Source organism: Echiichthys vipera (genome assembly GCF_963691815.1).
Source record: "Echiichthys vipera genome assembly, chromosome: 23".
In the NCBI taxonomy this organism is placed as follows: Eukaryota; Metazoa; Chordata; class Actinopteri; order Perciformes; family Trachinidae; genus Echiichthys; species Echiichthys vipera.
In genome coordinates this window covers 4,601,540-4,616,805 of record NC_139848.1, presented here as the reverse complement: position 1 = coordinate 4,616,805, position 15,266 = coordinate 4,601,540, and the positions used below count along the sequence as shown (strand labels likewise).

The 15,266-nt window shown below is 43.0% G+C and overlaps 3 protein-coding genes across 4 annotated transcripts in view; all 3 read right to left on the bottom strand.

The window, feature by feature from the left end:
• Window positions 1-1,098, bottom strand: part of LOC310964524 (plakophilin-4-like) — a gene marked incomplete at its 5' end in the record, with an annotated part of 29,741 nt that extends 28,643 nt beyond the window's left edge. The window contains 2 exons of the mRNA XM_083937697.1: window positions 53-224; window positions 1,040-1,098. Coding sequence (XP_083793823.1) covers window positions 53-224; window positions 1,040-1,098 — 231 coding nt within the window. The remainder of the gene's footprint in view (window positions 1-52; window positions 225-1,039) is intronic.
• A 735-nt stretch (window positions 1,099-1,833) lies between these two features.
• LOC310964904 (uncharacterized protein) lies at window positions 1,834-8,528 on the bottom strand. Its single transcript, XM_083938214.1, has 8 exons — window positions 8,442-8,528; window positions 7,682-7,729; window positions 7,269-7,442; window positions 7,051-7,138; window positions 6,263-6,389; window positions 5,266-5,330; window positions 5,076-5,176; window positions 1,834-4,340 (listed from the first exon to the last, which is right to left on the bottom strand). The coding sequence occupies exons 2-8, from the start codon at window positions 7,722-7,724 to the stop codon at window positions 4,282-4,284; spliced, it is 657 nt and encodes a 218-aa protein (XP_083794340.1). The 5' UTR covers window positions 7,725-7,729; window positions 8,442-8,528; the 3' UTR covers window positions 1,834-4,281.
• A 1,586-nt stretch (window positions 8,529-10,114) lies between these two features.
• On the bottom strand, window positions 10,115-12,337 carry LOC310964945 (four and a half LIM domains protein 2-like; the record flags this gene model as incomplete). 2 transcript variants are annotated; one of them, XM_083938279.1, is made up of 5 exons in its annotated part: window positions 10,115-10,306; window positions 10,843-11,029; window positions 11,453-11,622; window positions 11,755-12,007; window positions 12,182-12,337. In XM_083938279.1, 5 exons carry the CDS (start codon window positions 12,335-12,337, stop codon window positions 10,155-10,157), a joined length of 918 nt encoding a protein of 305 aa, XP_083794405.1. In that variant the 3' UTR covers window positions 10,115-10,154. The 2 variants fall into 2 exon arrangements, with proteins under 2 accessions (XP_083794405.1, XP_083794406.1); XM_083938280.1 differs by having other exon boundaries at window positions 11,833-12,007.
• Window positions 12,338-15,266: the final 2,929 nt, after the last annotated feature.

The window sequence follows — 15,266 nt, the reverse complement described above, 5'->3', positions numbered from 1 at the left end:
ATGAAGAGGTGGTCATGACAAGGGTGTGACCGCAGCATCTTCTGCCTCCTACCTGCTCTTTGACAGAAGCTAGGAGGTTGGTGGTGGTGGTGGTGGTGCTGCTGCTGCCGGTTGGCAGGTGGCTGTGACCGCTCGGCCCCTCTCTGAGCGCCATGGGCCCTTCCCCCTCTGCATCCCCTTCCTCCATCTCCTCCACCTCCCTGCTATAGTCCAGAGCCGGCTGGCTGTTGAGTTGCCCTCTCTGACCCTGCAGAAGGACTACAAGCCAGTTAGGGATGTGGATAAGGAGTAAACACAATGAACAGAAAATCACTGTCATGCCCCCAGGGGCCTCCGAGTGTGAAAGTGTGGCTTTACGGGGGTCATAGTGTTTTACCTGCTTAAGCTATCCTGCAGGGGTGCACTATGGCTCAGCAGCTCTATGCTATAGTGTTTTAAAAGCTCTTTAATATCCCTGCAGGGACTAGTAATGCATTTACAGTGACCTTATAACACCACTATAATATATCTCCAATACCCCAATGGGGACTTTACAGTGCTGTTATCGCACCTATGGTATCATTTTCTGTTGGGATTGATAATAATAAAATTGTAGATGATGCTTCACCTTATATATGTTTGTTATATAGACTCATCATGAGGCTGTCTGGTGGGGATTTAACCCTCACGTTATTCATCATTTCCACACAAAGCAATAGTTTTACCTTAAAGGTTATGCATTGCATGTGCAGGTGTGCATGCACGCTGCACAGAAGGCATTTAGCAGCATGTCACGTTCAGGGTTTTTTTCTCATTAGAGCTTGAACTATCCGCCATGAGCCTCCATCATGTTCTAACGCAGCCTGTCTGTCAAACGTACACATCAATCACTCAAGCACCATCCGGCAGCCAAGGACGAGGTCACACCGACCCACCGGACCTGAACCCGGGGAGCGCGGCTGCACTGAAGCCTCCCTCTCACCCCGTTCCCGTGCCCGGTTCCCATAAGCCGAGCTGCCCGCCCGCCTGGCAAGCGGCTGCGGCTGTCAGTGCGACTCACCGGCCAGATGTTGCTGTTAGAAGCAGGCCACAGCTGGCTCGATTGGTCCTGTTACGCATCCATCCTCGTCCTGCAGGCGGCCGTGACAGCAACTACATTCCCCACGCGCCGACGCGACAAATAAACAAAACAAACAGCAAACAGTGCCGTGCGCGTCCACCCGCTCCTCGTGCCAGTCTTTTATCTTCTTCTTCTCTTTTATCCGGTGTGGGGTTTCATTGCACCCATGCACCGCTGGCGTCCGCGCGGCATCCAGCCACCCATCAACCCGCCCATCCACTATAGCCGATCAGCGGCGTGACGTCACCATGCGGCTATGGATTGTTTTCCGATACGAGGATCGATCACGCGCGGATGCACCGTTGCATGCGTTGCTGCAGAAACCGTGTTGTGAAGTGAGGTGCAGCGCGGAGGGTGCGTGCGAACGGCGCTGCTGGGGAGAAGGGATGCAGCCTGCAGCGGCCACTGTGCGCGTGCGTGCGTGAGTGCAAGTGTGTGTGTTTTCTCCTCTACACACTGCTGTAAGCCTGACCGGTCCTTATGGGACTCCCAAAGGACTGTTGATCAGTAAAAGTTGATCAAGTACTGGTAAAATTATGGAAGTCACACTGAAAATAAATTGTAAATGTGGTTAAACTTGTTAAACAATAGATTTATATGCAAGTTATTTCAAACTAGTGAGTATTACCTCCCTCCTAGATTTGTTATACTTGCGTAAAGAATAAAAACAGTACACAAGTACATGCACATGCCCATTTATTGAAATGATAAGTGAGTGTGTGTGCAGGCATCAAGATAAGCGGGGCCTTACATTGAGTCGTGTCAGGTGGATTTCTCCTCACTACAAACACTCGAGGGATCTCCCACTTAAAAGCTGTCTCCTTCAGTGTCTCCTGGTACGTATGCATTTAAAATGAACGGGTAGCACTTGCAGATGGGAAAGCAAGAGGGGGGGGCATACAAGTAACAAGACTTCAGGGAGGACTTTGCAAAGATAAGCCACTAAAAGATTCCACTATTTGGTTTATTAAGTGATATGGCACCAACTCACACTGGGAGGACGTGATGAAACACTGTTTCTGACTGCACCTGAATATTTAACATTTCATAAAACCTGTTCTTCAGAGCAAACGATGATACATTCACCTTTCCCTCATACTGCAAAATAAAACCCAGTGTATCTGGTTTTGAACACTTGACACTTTTTAATACCACATACAGATAAATGATGCATTGTTGCTTAGATATAGTGTGTTGGGAATGAGAGTCTTTTACTGCTGCATCATTTTTGGGACGCAGGTGATTAATCTGCGGGATTAACGAGGATCAACTCGGAGCTTTAATCTCGCCGTTACACCCAAATAAATCATTCCTATCCTTTACATTTGTAAGAGCATTTCCTCCGCTCCACAAATGTCCCTGTAGGATTAGGATTTGACTGTCACTCAGGTTCACAGTTAGGGCTAAAAAAAAGAAATGATTACTGTTAAACGACTCAAGGCTGAAGCGTCCATCAAACGCCACAGGAATCCATTTGCTTTTGGAGAGATCTAACCCTGAAACTCCACAAACAAGCAGAGCACGAAGATGTGGAGTCATTTCTATGAGCTTGAAATCTTTAAGCACTTTGCAGCAGTTTAAAACAACAATCCTTAACGATATAACCCATTAAATGACTGCATCTGTAGGTGGATAAGTGGCAGAGAACTGTAAAATAAATTAAAAGCTCAACGCTAAAATCAACATTTGAGACAGTCACACTGTTTGTTACAAATAAAATAAACTTCTAAAATAAGTTTTGACTATTTCACTGAATATAATAAGGATTTTTGTAGAAGAATGGAAATGGTAGATCCCCGTGTTTGACTGACACTCATATTTTATACCTTTATAAGTATGTTATCAGATTCATTTAACGGCTCGAGTGGCAGCAAATGTTTCCAAGCTTTAAGTTGCAAAGTTTTCATCTGCAGAAAATGCTGCAGCAGTAACTCTCATCAGAACAGAATAAACAGTTATGTATAAGCTGGGTAAACATGTCATGAGACGGAGGGTTCGGTGTGATCAGGCTTTGCACGGACACCACGTTCTCCTACTGATGTCTACAAAGTCTAAACACGGCCTGCACAGGGACAAACTGCTTGGTTGGCATGTTCAGAACTCACTCTTTAAAACTCCTATGCTTTAATCTTCACAGGGAATTACACAGGACTTGAATTTCAGCTTGGCGGTCTTCTGAAGGTGGCCATTTCCCCTAAACTTCCCAGAATGCCTTCTGTTGCATCAGTTGTGGGTTTAATAGACTGAATGCGAACGCAGTCGTTTAACGGCTTTAACATGCAGAAGACGCTTCTGATAGACTCAGAGTATATGGATCTGACAGCACCTCACATGATTCAAAATCTTCTGCAAATGTGTTAACGTCACTTGAATTAATTTTTTAGTGTTTTAATATTAGGCATTTTTCTTCTGAATGAGCTTTAATTCCCGTTATTGGACAGAAGCAGCACACAAATGTTTGTTTTTAGAGACTCGGATACAGAATTGTGGGGCGACCTTTTGCAGAACAGCAACCTTAAAAAAAATGAATAAAAAAAACCTTCAGCCCTTTTTAACCAATCAAAGCGCTGCGGCTGTGACCCTCAGTATGCACTTTGACATGTGGGGCGGCAGTCCCAACAGATGATAAACACACAAACCTTCAACATCCCTTCAGAGAGCAGGAGCCCTTGATCCAAACAAATAAGATATCACATCACTGACACCACATTTCATCAGCACAAACATCTTCACTAACTCGATCTTCATACAACCAGGGCGGGAAACTAACACCAGCTACAGGCCACCAACACGTGAACTTAAGCTTCTGCTGGTTCGACGGTAACTAGCCGGTGAAACAGTTGGGATGTTTCACTCAACCAGCGTCCGAAATTAGTTTCCTGCTCTGCGCACAACCCGTCTTTCAAATCGAGAGGACGGCAAAACTGAAATAAAAAAAGTACCGCGAGCGCTCGACACATCTACTCAACAGAATACGTGTGAACTCTTTTTACAGATCAATGCGAATAAATTAAAGAGGACAGTACCTTTGCATTAACATGAGTACAAAACCTAACAGTCAGTGGATGTACAATAAATGAGTGAATCCGAGAGGGGTCGAGTGGCGCGTTCGTAGATTTGTGGAAACCGTGAACCAGTGTTAGGACGACCCCCTTTCCCCTCAAGACCAGAACCTGCACGCTCTACTCCAGGTCGTCCACGTCCTCCGTCGCAATGGTGCTGGTCTGTTCTGAGGTCACACCTAGAAATAAAGAGCAGACGTCAACATCTGAACCAAACTAACCGTCTGTAAATGATCCACAACCAACAGGCTCACAAGGTCTCCCTCACACGTAGGGCGCACTCACACTGTCCACCCGTACCGTGCTCAAACAAGATCCAAGGGTAAAGTCTAGTTCATTTGACCAGTGTGAGTGCAACCGTGCCACACCTAGCTGCGGCCAGTTTGTCACGGCCCGTTTGGGGGAGGTGGGCTTTAGTAAAGCATGTTTGCACGTGTACGAGCACAAGCGTGCGCACGTGTACGAGCGCGAGGCCTACGGCAGCTCTGAGGTCATTTCCTGTGCGCCTGTTGGGACATAGAAAAAAGAAGGAGGGACCATGCGCGGACATTTACAACAATGGCGGCAAAAGGTTCACGTTGGTGTGATGCAGAGGTGGAGTGTTTACTGCAGATTTGGTCGATGAAAAGATTCAAAAACAGTCGACAAGACGCACAAAAACTCAGAGGTCTATGGAAAGATTTAGAAACAAAGCCACGCATCGCCATGACGTCATCAATGCGTGTGACGTGTTACGGCGTGATGACGTATAGGCAGCAAGAAGCATTCTCCGAGGCCCAGGTAGTGTGAGTACAAACGGGCCTGGAGGGGGGGACAAGGACCCTAAAGCACGGGACGGACGGACGAACAGTGGGAGTGCGCCCTTAGAATCCACTGTTTAATTTCATAAACCATAAAAGAAAATCATATCGTACTTGAGGCATCGTCGTCATTTTGTGACTTCTTCTTGTCCTCCATATAACCATGACTCAGCAGCTTAGACATGCTGACCGGGAGAGCCTTCTTCTCGTAACACCTGCAGAGGCGAAACCAGACCGCACCGTCATCATGAGCAGAACAACTTCAGGCATTTTACTGTTGTTTGGACTCTTGATTAATACTCACGTTCTCTTGTATTTATTGGTCATGGACAGACCCTCCATGTCATTGGCAACTCCATCAGGAGACACCTTTGGGACGGGAAAGTTACTCAGATGTGCGCGTGTGTGTGTGCAGCACTTCATGACAGTCACAACCCGAGTGTAGCAGCCACATTATTAGACATAAACCTGGATAGTTTTGACTCTTGGACTGAGGAATTATACGCTGACTCATCACTGAATTGACAAAAAGCACAAGCTGAAGAGCAAGTTCAACAGATTTCGGTGATAGAGCAAAGGATGAAGTGATGGGGGAAGAAACATCAGATGCAGTTGGTCATGCAGTGGAAAATGATAAAGAAACTGTCTCGATCCCAACAGCAACTCATATAAATACAACACACTTTGACTCAAAAGGCTGTGAAAATATAAGTTAAAGTACTGTGAATATGAACACTTTCCTATAAACATGATTATTATGCAGCATATACATTTTTTATATTAACTGGGATACAATGTCAAATGCATTTGTAGCATAACTCATTTATGCAGCTAAGACTGATGTTATTTTTCTATTTACCTTATTTAAAAGTTTTAAACGCATCCTTTCTAGCTGCTCTGTATCCCCAAGTCACGTTCTGTGTACACTTGGCGAATAAAGGGATTCTGACAGCTCCACTGCATCATATCACGTTTCCAGTGACTTTAATATAGACAGAAAAATGAGAACACTAAACGAAATGTACTTAAGATGAATGTGTTTCATGGCGTCTCTTGAACGCTTCCCTCTGAACTTACCTGAGACGTTTAAAAGCATCTCCACAGAGCTACCACACAGCCAAAGCACCAGCCGGAAATGAAACCCAATGAACTTCAACCAAAATGCGAACGAGACAATGGAGCAAAAAAAAAAAAAATTAGATGAAAAAAGGGATAGGTGTTGGTAAAAATGTTAAAAAATAGAAAGGATGGAGACATCGACATGATGTAAATGTTTGGGGTGACTAGTTTGGTCCATTCACCTTCTCTTTATCAGGGGAAATGCTATCGTGTCTTTCCCAGGCCAAACCGTTATCGGTGCCAAACGGAGCAGCCAGAGGCTGCGCGCCCGCCTTCATCTTGCTGTCGGGAGACGTTGCTTTGCTTCCACTGTAAGCACAAAACCACGGTGATGTACGATATGAAATTACTGATGGCCACTGTTTGATCCTAAAAACGCCACTTGGTTGTTAAAATGTTTTAAGTGGTTGATCAGCTTCTCTATTACACCAGTGACTTAGTTCTAAGTCAAACCCAGAGAAACATTCATTCATTCATTCATCTTCAGCCTATTGTCCCTGTCGGGGTCACAGGGGGGCTGGAGCTGATCCCAGCTGACATCAGGTGTGAGGCGGGGTCCACCCTGGACAGGACGCCAGTCTATCACAGGACACATAGAGACGAACAGAGACAGACCATTCACACCTACGGGCAATTTTGGAGCCCATGCAGACACAGGGAGAACATGCAAACTCCACACAGAAGGGCCCCAGCCGGGATTCAAACCAGGAACCCTCTCGCTGTGAGGTGACAGTGCTAACCACCACAGCACCGTGTCGCCCACCCAGAGTAACATGTTTCCTCTAATAAGTTTTAACAATAATAACCTTCAGGATCTAAAACAGGATCGTTCAGGCTCCAGGTTATAAAAAAAACGTGTGGTGAACGTGTTTATTTCTTAGACGTTATTGAGGGATTTGACTCGCACACGAACCCGTCATCTCACCGTGTTCGATTACTTATTTGTGTCTAACCAGTGTTCTGTTCTTACCCCTTTGACTGATCACCTCCAAACCAGTTGGGAGGACTGTAGGCCGCCCTGGGTTGTTCATCAGCATCGTCATCATGACTCAGCAGCCCTGCAGGGGAGAACACAGTGTTCAAACTTAAACATTAAACACAATTAAAAAGCACTGGATCTCAACTTAAAATGTACACTTTGATATTTAATTGCAGTTTTTTCAGCTCATGGGCTCATTAAACCTTTACCTTTGTGTCCTCCTCCCTTTGCGAGCTTGATATACTCCGAGTCTGACTCAAAGATCCCAACTCGACGCCCGCTGATCCTCTCCACCGGAGAGGTTTCATCGGCAGTCTGGGACAGGCCGGGGATCTGGGAGGTCGGTCCAGTCGCTGCGCTGGTCACAACCCCGGTCTTTATACCTGCAGGGGAGTGAGAGTTACATCTACTATTCTGAACAAATGAATGCTTCCTTGGCAAAACACAGACAGCCATGATGCACTGCATGTTCAGGAAGCAACGCTGGAAATTACTGAAGTCACTGTTTTTTATGGTAAATGCATTTCAGCTACATTAGGCTTTAGGCATGTTAAATATGCTTAACTCTGCTTATTCAAATAAAAAACATGCAAATCCTTCTGAGAGTTAAATTTAGTCTTACCGCCGGGCTTGGTCCTTCGATGGTTTGGTACAGCAGCACTCATTTTAGCTGCAGACAGATAACAATGCGATGAGCAAAGAGAATAAGTCACAGTCAGCAGCACAGTGAGACATCATTTATCAGCAAACATAAAAATGTGACTGAAGGACAGAAATAAGTAGCTTTGTTTTTAAACACACCCAAATCTCAAAGGACCACTTGTTGCACAAACAATTTTCAAAAAAGATGAAGGTGTTGCCCATTTCCCCCCCTCCCTCATGCATCTTCCACCACAATGGACAGAGAGGCCTAAACCCATCAGGGGGAGTTGAGATTTTAAGGAAATGATGCATGACATAATAAAGAAATGTGGGCCGAATTGAAGCCAAAAGATAAAACGTTAATTAAAGACAGTAAATGATGTTGCACACGTATTATATGGTTACTTAACAGCAGAAAATGTCTTAAATTATCGATTTTTCTAATGGACTCTGGCCTCCTGCTCCGGCCTGCAGCAGATGCCGGTTAGATTAACACTCTAGTTTGCACGTGCACCCAATGAATTATTAATATATCTATATAAGCAAACAATATAGAGAGACATACTACTATAATCTCACTCTTTCTGCATAGTTTCATTTAGCCATGTAGCTAACAAAGCCTTGCTAATTTAGGCGCAGTGCCTTTCCGGCGCAAACCTCACGTTGCGCTAAAAACAGCGCTAGTTTTTACGTAAGCAGCTGATTTTTACTGCTCGCAGATAATTAAAAACATTTCTTACGTTTTATATTATTTTTCTTTCGCTGTAATCACGGAGCGGCTTTTTGCAATCTATCGGCGTTAGCTCCCTCCTCTGTAGGCAAAAGGCTGGACCGCTCACACTTCCGGTGGCACCTGCTGCAGACTTCCGGTTACAAAGATCGTGTATGGCGACCAGTGCGTGACGTCATTTTGTAGCTAAACAGGATTTAAGTCTCAATAAGTGCACAAAAAAAGGTTTAAATACAGAAATAAATGTATAAATAACTACAGGTAGAGCAAATGCTGAAATAAATAAATAAATAAATAAATAAATAAATAGGACCTCCTCCCTCATTAACATATGGACAGAAATAAATAAATGTAGGTGAACAAAAATTTAATAATTTATTTATTAATTTTTTACATTTATTCATGCATGTTTTTCCTTATTCATTTATTTTTTTATGAATTAATTAATGCATTCATTTATATATTATTTAATACATTTATTCATGCATGTTTTTCCTTACCATCAATTATTATCCTCAAAGCAATTTCAGTCAAAAGGAACTGGACTGGTCCTGGTCCAGTCCCAGCCCGGTCCTGGTCCTAGTCCTGGTCCAGTCCCAGCCTGGTCCTGGTCCTGGTCCTAGTCCTGGTCCAGTCCAAGCCTGGTCCTGGTCCTGGTCCTGGTCCTGGTCCAGTCCCAGCCTGGTCAGATGCGTACATGAACTGATGAAGCCTCTTGGATGAGAGGTGAAACGTCTTCCTAGACAAATAACCAAGTCCAGTTGCTTTTGACTGAAACTGCTTTGGGGATAACGATGACCTGGAAACATGAGAACATCCACAGACATCAATTATTCTAAATTGGAAAGAAAAGCCAAAAATCTTGAAATGGGGCGGAGTGAGAGCTCTCTCTAATATTCGTGCTGTTACTGGTTACTACATCAAGAGACGATCTTTGGAAGACAATCTGGACCCAACCCCAGTTATTTATATTTTATTAACAGTGAAAACCTGGATTATTAGCATTCACAACTCCAGACCTTGATGAATTATAAGTGAGATTAATTTATTATATGTATTTAACAATTACCAACACTTTTTACTCTATTATTGCAACATAAACAATAATTTCATTTTAATAAAACGTTATTCCAATGAGGTTTTCTTTCACTGACACGGTCTCGTCTCTATTCATATGATATGATGGTTTAAAAGCACATTTTCCTTTGGGGCATTGATTGAACTGACTCATAAAATATTGTCTCCATGTCCAGCTGCATCAGTTTGTTTATTATTGTCACATACATGTACACCTATATGCACAATGACCCATAGGGCATTAGCCACCAATACACAGGCATGCATCAAAGCCACAACATCTTTATTATGTTTAACAGATGTAGTTCCATTATATACGTTTTAGTAGTATTTTTATGATCTTTGTTAAGTACAATTGTTATTATAGTGCCATCCATTCAATTAACTTTATATGTTATAATGAATCAAAAATGGTTTCAATCCCAAATGAGATCCTTCTTTTTTTCTTGACGTTGCTTTCACACGAGAATATTTCTGAGAAGCAGCAAAAATTCAGCAAAACAGGAAAGAAAACTACATTTTAGAACAACGGCTTCAATCGATTTACATCAAACAGTGTCACGCAGGAAGCATCTTAACAGGTTAATGTGTGAGAAACCAATAAATGATATGTTAGCCAACTCTTTTCCAGCTTAGCAGCGATCGCTCAGAAGTCTTTGACGCAGTCGGGGCAGACGATGTCGTCTTTGCACGTCAGGAAGCCTCGCCCCACCAGAGACACGCAGCACCTTTTGCAGTTGAAGCAGTCGTTGTGCCACTGCCGCTGCTCAAACGAGATGTACTTGCTGCCTCCGAGACCTGAGGCGAAAGAATCCAAGAGAAGAAGAAGCCATGAGTGACCTACAACACAAACTGGTGCCCAGGAGTCTCATGATCCCTGTAACTTAATAACCCTGTAACTGATGGTGATTAGACTCACATATGCTCTGTGGGAAGTTCAGGTTCAGTTCATGTGAAAGGCAATTTATACAGTAGTAATGGTTTTACTGTAGTACGTGGCCTGGGACAAATCCAAAATGCCTGATGAACATGTTATGACCAAAGGTATTCAGCATTAGATAGTGAAACACTTATTCTGTCAGTCTGAAAAGCATACCTGCATAATCCAATCATGCTTGTTTTTTAGAGCTTAACCTGCGATTATGTCCATTATAATTCAAAAATCTGTCTCTCGTAAGTCCAACACTAAATCGCTGTAACATCCCTTTAAAATGGGATCATTTGTTGGGTGATTTACGTCTTTGCATTTCTGTACATTCAGAGTCCATTTAGATTATTTTAACAAACGTTCAAAGGCAGACAGTGTTCCAGACACAGGCGCAGGTGAAGCTTACCGCTGATCGGGGTGGTGCAGTAAGCACATTTCTTGGCAAACAGGTTGCAGAAGCAGTCGAGACAGTAGACAAAGTCGTCCCGGGAGGTGAAGCGCTGGCCGGCCAGCTGCTGCTTGCAGCCGATGCAGACGAAGCACTCCTTGTGCCAGGGCTGGTCACGGTAGTTCACTCCTCCAGTGGTGATGGGCTGAAAGATACACGTCATGCAGAGTGTGTGAATATTTATCTATTTACCTTTCATCACTGTCAAAAAGGGGCTTGATCATGATACTGGTGTATCTTGTTGAGACGTACAACAGGACCGAACAGAAGGCATAAAAAACACGTCCTGTTTGATTTGAATACATCATGAACTAGAAGCATCATGATACTAATGAGGGGGACTAAGTGAAAAACTAAGGTTAACTTGGCTCTTAAAAGCCTCTCAAACACAACATTGGTCTCGTTATTATGTCAGGGATGGAAGAACTGCTCATTTAAGACCTCACTGCAACCTCAGGAGCATTCAGCAATAAAAGCATCAGTTGCATCCGCAGAGATTATTAGCGTTTGAAAACAACAGAGCCTTGCATGAGACGAGTGGACGTGGATCACAGTGTGAAGCTTTTACCTGCTTGCAGTTGACGCACTGCAAAGCAAACTGTTTCTCGTAGCAGGGCAGGCAGTAGTTGTTGGCGTCCTTCTGGACGAAGCTTCTGGTGCCGATGGGCTGCTGGCAACGGCTGCAGGTGAAGCAGTTTTCATGCCAACTGTTGCCCTTATGCTCCATCTTTTTGGAGCCTGGTGGGTGGAGGAGGAGGCGGAGTGAGAGAGAGAAAGGAAAGAGAAGATAAATGTAACAAAGGCTTACATGTTTTTGACCGTTTTAGTCACCTCAGAAGTTTCTAACCTGATATAACGGATGGAAATAATGAAAAACAGCAGCAGCAGCAGCAGCAGCAGCATAGATACCAAGACTAACCAGACAGACAATAAGAAAGGCCTCCTCACCTGGCATGATGGTCTTCAGGCATGCGTGGCACTTGGCAGAGTACTCATTGCTGTAGCACTCGATGCACATCGGCATCTCATCCACGGTGGCAAAAGGCCGATCCACCAGAGACCTGTTGCACTGTATGCAGAGGAAGCAGTCGCTGTGCCAGTGGCGCTCCTTGTACGACAGATCCTGCAGAAGCGATTTAAAAGGAGAGCGTGTGGTTTACTTCAAAATCAGAGGAAGGCGGTTACATTTATGCCTTTTCCTGTTCTGGTCTACGGAGACATTTCAACAACTGTGAAACTATTATAGCAGTAAAACAACAAAGCAGGTTCGAAGAGAAGTTAAATGGGTGAACTTGACCTTGCTGGTGCAGCTAATGAGCTTCTGGCACACTTCACAGTTGCTGGAGAAAAGATCCTCGTAGCACTTGACGCAGTAGGGGCTCTCTTCCCTCAGGATGTACTTTTGCCCGTACAAGGACTCCTGACACTCTGTGCAGTCGTAGCGGTCGGCCATCGTGTCTGAAAGCTTCTCTCTGCGTCCTCTGGTCTGCAAGATTAAATACAAAGACGTTAAAAAACAGTCATGAAGAGGATGTTTTCTCACAGCCAAGACGTCGCTGTCTGAACTTTAAAACTCAACTTAACTTAACTTCTTTACAAAGACACGACCATCTCAGGATCACATGGTGCACTTAATCTAACATCATGCTTTCTGACGTTCCTGGAAAATTAATTAAGCACTACAAACAAGAATTAGGCAAAGGAATGCTGCAAACAGCCCCCAAACAGGCCCACACTGTAAAGCAAATATCTTTAACTGCATTAATAAATATAATGTGACTTTAAATCTAGTTTACTTGCTCCAAAAGAATCAAATCTAAGTCTAAGGAGGTTTTAATTCACTTGGCTTCCTCTTAACTCCCTGCATTTAATTATAAGAGTTAACATTTGGAGTAAGAACAAAGCACGAAGGATGGAAAAGGGAAGAAATGAACAACCATAAAATACAAGAAGAAGAAGAAATTAAAGCATGTTTGCATCATCTATTGCTATCTTTTTCTGCTGGAATATACTTTTGAGAGCTATGGGTCATCATCATAAGAGGTTTAAATATTTAAGAGTTTGATTTCTGCATAAAATAAGCAACTTAAGCAATTTCTGAAACACAATTCATGGGAAAAATCCAACTTTTCAAACAGGAGAATTGTGTTTTTCTGGGTCAGTTCACCACACATCTGAAAACATCAGTAGAGCTACATTATTCCCAAACCACAACACGATACACTCGATATTATTACCATTGTTCTGTTATTTATTTGCGGTCTGACGCTGCCCTACTGCCCCATGAACAGAAAGTGGATCTGAGGATAAGTGATTGATGGCGGTGCTTTGGCACATACAGGAGGAAGAGACGGTGGTTACAGCATTAGTTAATGAAATTAATTTATTAAAGTGTTCGCTGTAACACAAAGGCCACAGTTTCACATTTGTTACAGTTAAGTTATGATTGATTTCATTCATTGGAAGATACGTTTGTAAATGATTTTCATCCTGAATGTGAATTTAACACAACTATTCATTCTAACTTACCATGTATCGACCTCTGGCCCTGTTCACCTCACTGACAGCTTTTATTATTACGGGCCTCACCTCCATTTTTAAAAAGAAGACCACTCTATCGCTCCCACTGAGCATGCATGTTCGCTCTTTCTCCAACAGACACAAGGAAACCTTTGCTGCTCAAAGCCACAACTCTTAAAAACATCTTGCCTCATCAGAGCTCTCATCACAGTTTCTCCACTCTGAACCTTGCATAAGAGGATTTTGCAAATATGTATACTCCCACATGCCTCATTATCTGTCTAATTTATATAGTATGTTATCTGTCTACATATACACCTTTATATGAAGGCTTATGCTCTCTGGCTCTCTCCTCCTCAAGAACATTTGAAGCTGGTATTGTGCCGTATTCAGCTCCCCTGCCGTGAAACGCACCCCCTGGCATTAAAGGTGATATTCTGGATCAGAAGGCTGTTGTTTCCACCTATAGGAGCAGTTTATACACAGGTGTATATATATATATATATATATTTATACACAGGTAACCACATTAAAAAAACACACTTTTGAACCTATGAATTGCAAGAAAAGCTGGGATTATATTTAGGAAACGCTGAGTCAAACACATTCAACTTGCTCTAAAGATCCATTTCATTCATGTTGTAATTACGGCTGCAGTAGATTTCCACAGAACAAACAAAAAGGTGTTGTTTTGTGTTCGCTATTCTCCAAGTTTGTGATTTTAAACTCTTTAAAATAGTTTAAAGACTGTAAGTACTGCAGCCATAACTACAAAATGAATTAAATGCAGCCAGAATTACAACATGAAAGAAATGGATCTTTTGAGCAAGTTGAATGTGTTTGACTCAGCGTTTCCTAAATATAATCCCAGCTTTTCTTGCGGTTCATAGGTTCCAAAGTGGTTGCTTTTAATGAGGTGATCTGTAAATAAACTACTCCTATAGGTGGAAACAACAGCCTTCTGATCCAGAATATCACCTATAACGCGAGGGGGTGCATTTCATGGCAGGGGGGCTGAACACGGCACAACACCGGCTTCAAATGTTCTTGAGGGAGAGAGAGCCAGAGAGCATAAGCCTTCATATAAAGGTACACTGGAATAATATTTCCAAACATCTCTGAAACTGAACATTATGAATTACTTGGAAAATAAAAAAAGCCAGAAAACCAGAGACACAGAGAGGAGAGTGCAAAGATCACAGAGTCAGAGAGAAGACAAGAGAAGAAGGTGAAGAAAGAAGTCTTACCTGTCAACGCAGTCGGAGTGTCAGAGGATGAGCGGAGGTGCAGACTCGGACCGGAGGTGTCTGCTGAGCGCTGTCGTCCATCTGCCTTTTAAAATTAAGACCAAATGTGACACACACTGGGCAGGGAGGTGGGGCAGTGGTGTGACCAGAGTGGGCAGGTCAGAGCATATTTAGACTGCTATAAATGAGAGACAGACTCCTGAGAACATGCAATGACACTCATACAGGACGCAATTTGTAAAGATGAATGCCTCCATGCAAACACACAAGTCTGTACGTGTTACAGTCCATGTTCACCTATATATATATATATATATATATATATATAATGTAGTATACATATTATTTCCACATCCTTTCACTATATTAATGCACATATTCTTCATTATAATGCCTGTGTAATGTTTCTATTTGCAAGTTGATATTAACTGTACAGCATACATTTGTTTTTAATCCATTTTATTAATGATTTCTATTAAATTTAAACCAATTTCCCCCCAGTGTGGATCAATAAAGTATTTCTATTCTACTCTATTAAGAGTCTCGACGTGGTTTTGATGTTTACGAAGGCCCGAGAGGACACAAGCATGTGATGAGTTGGGTTTTATGTAATCA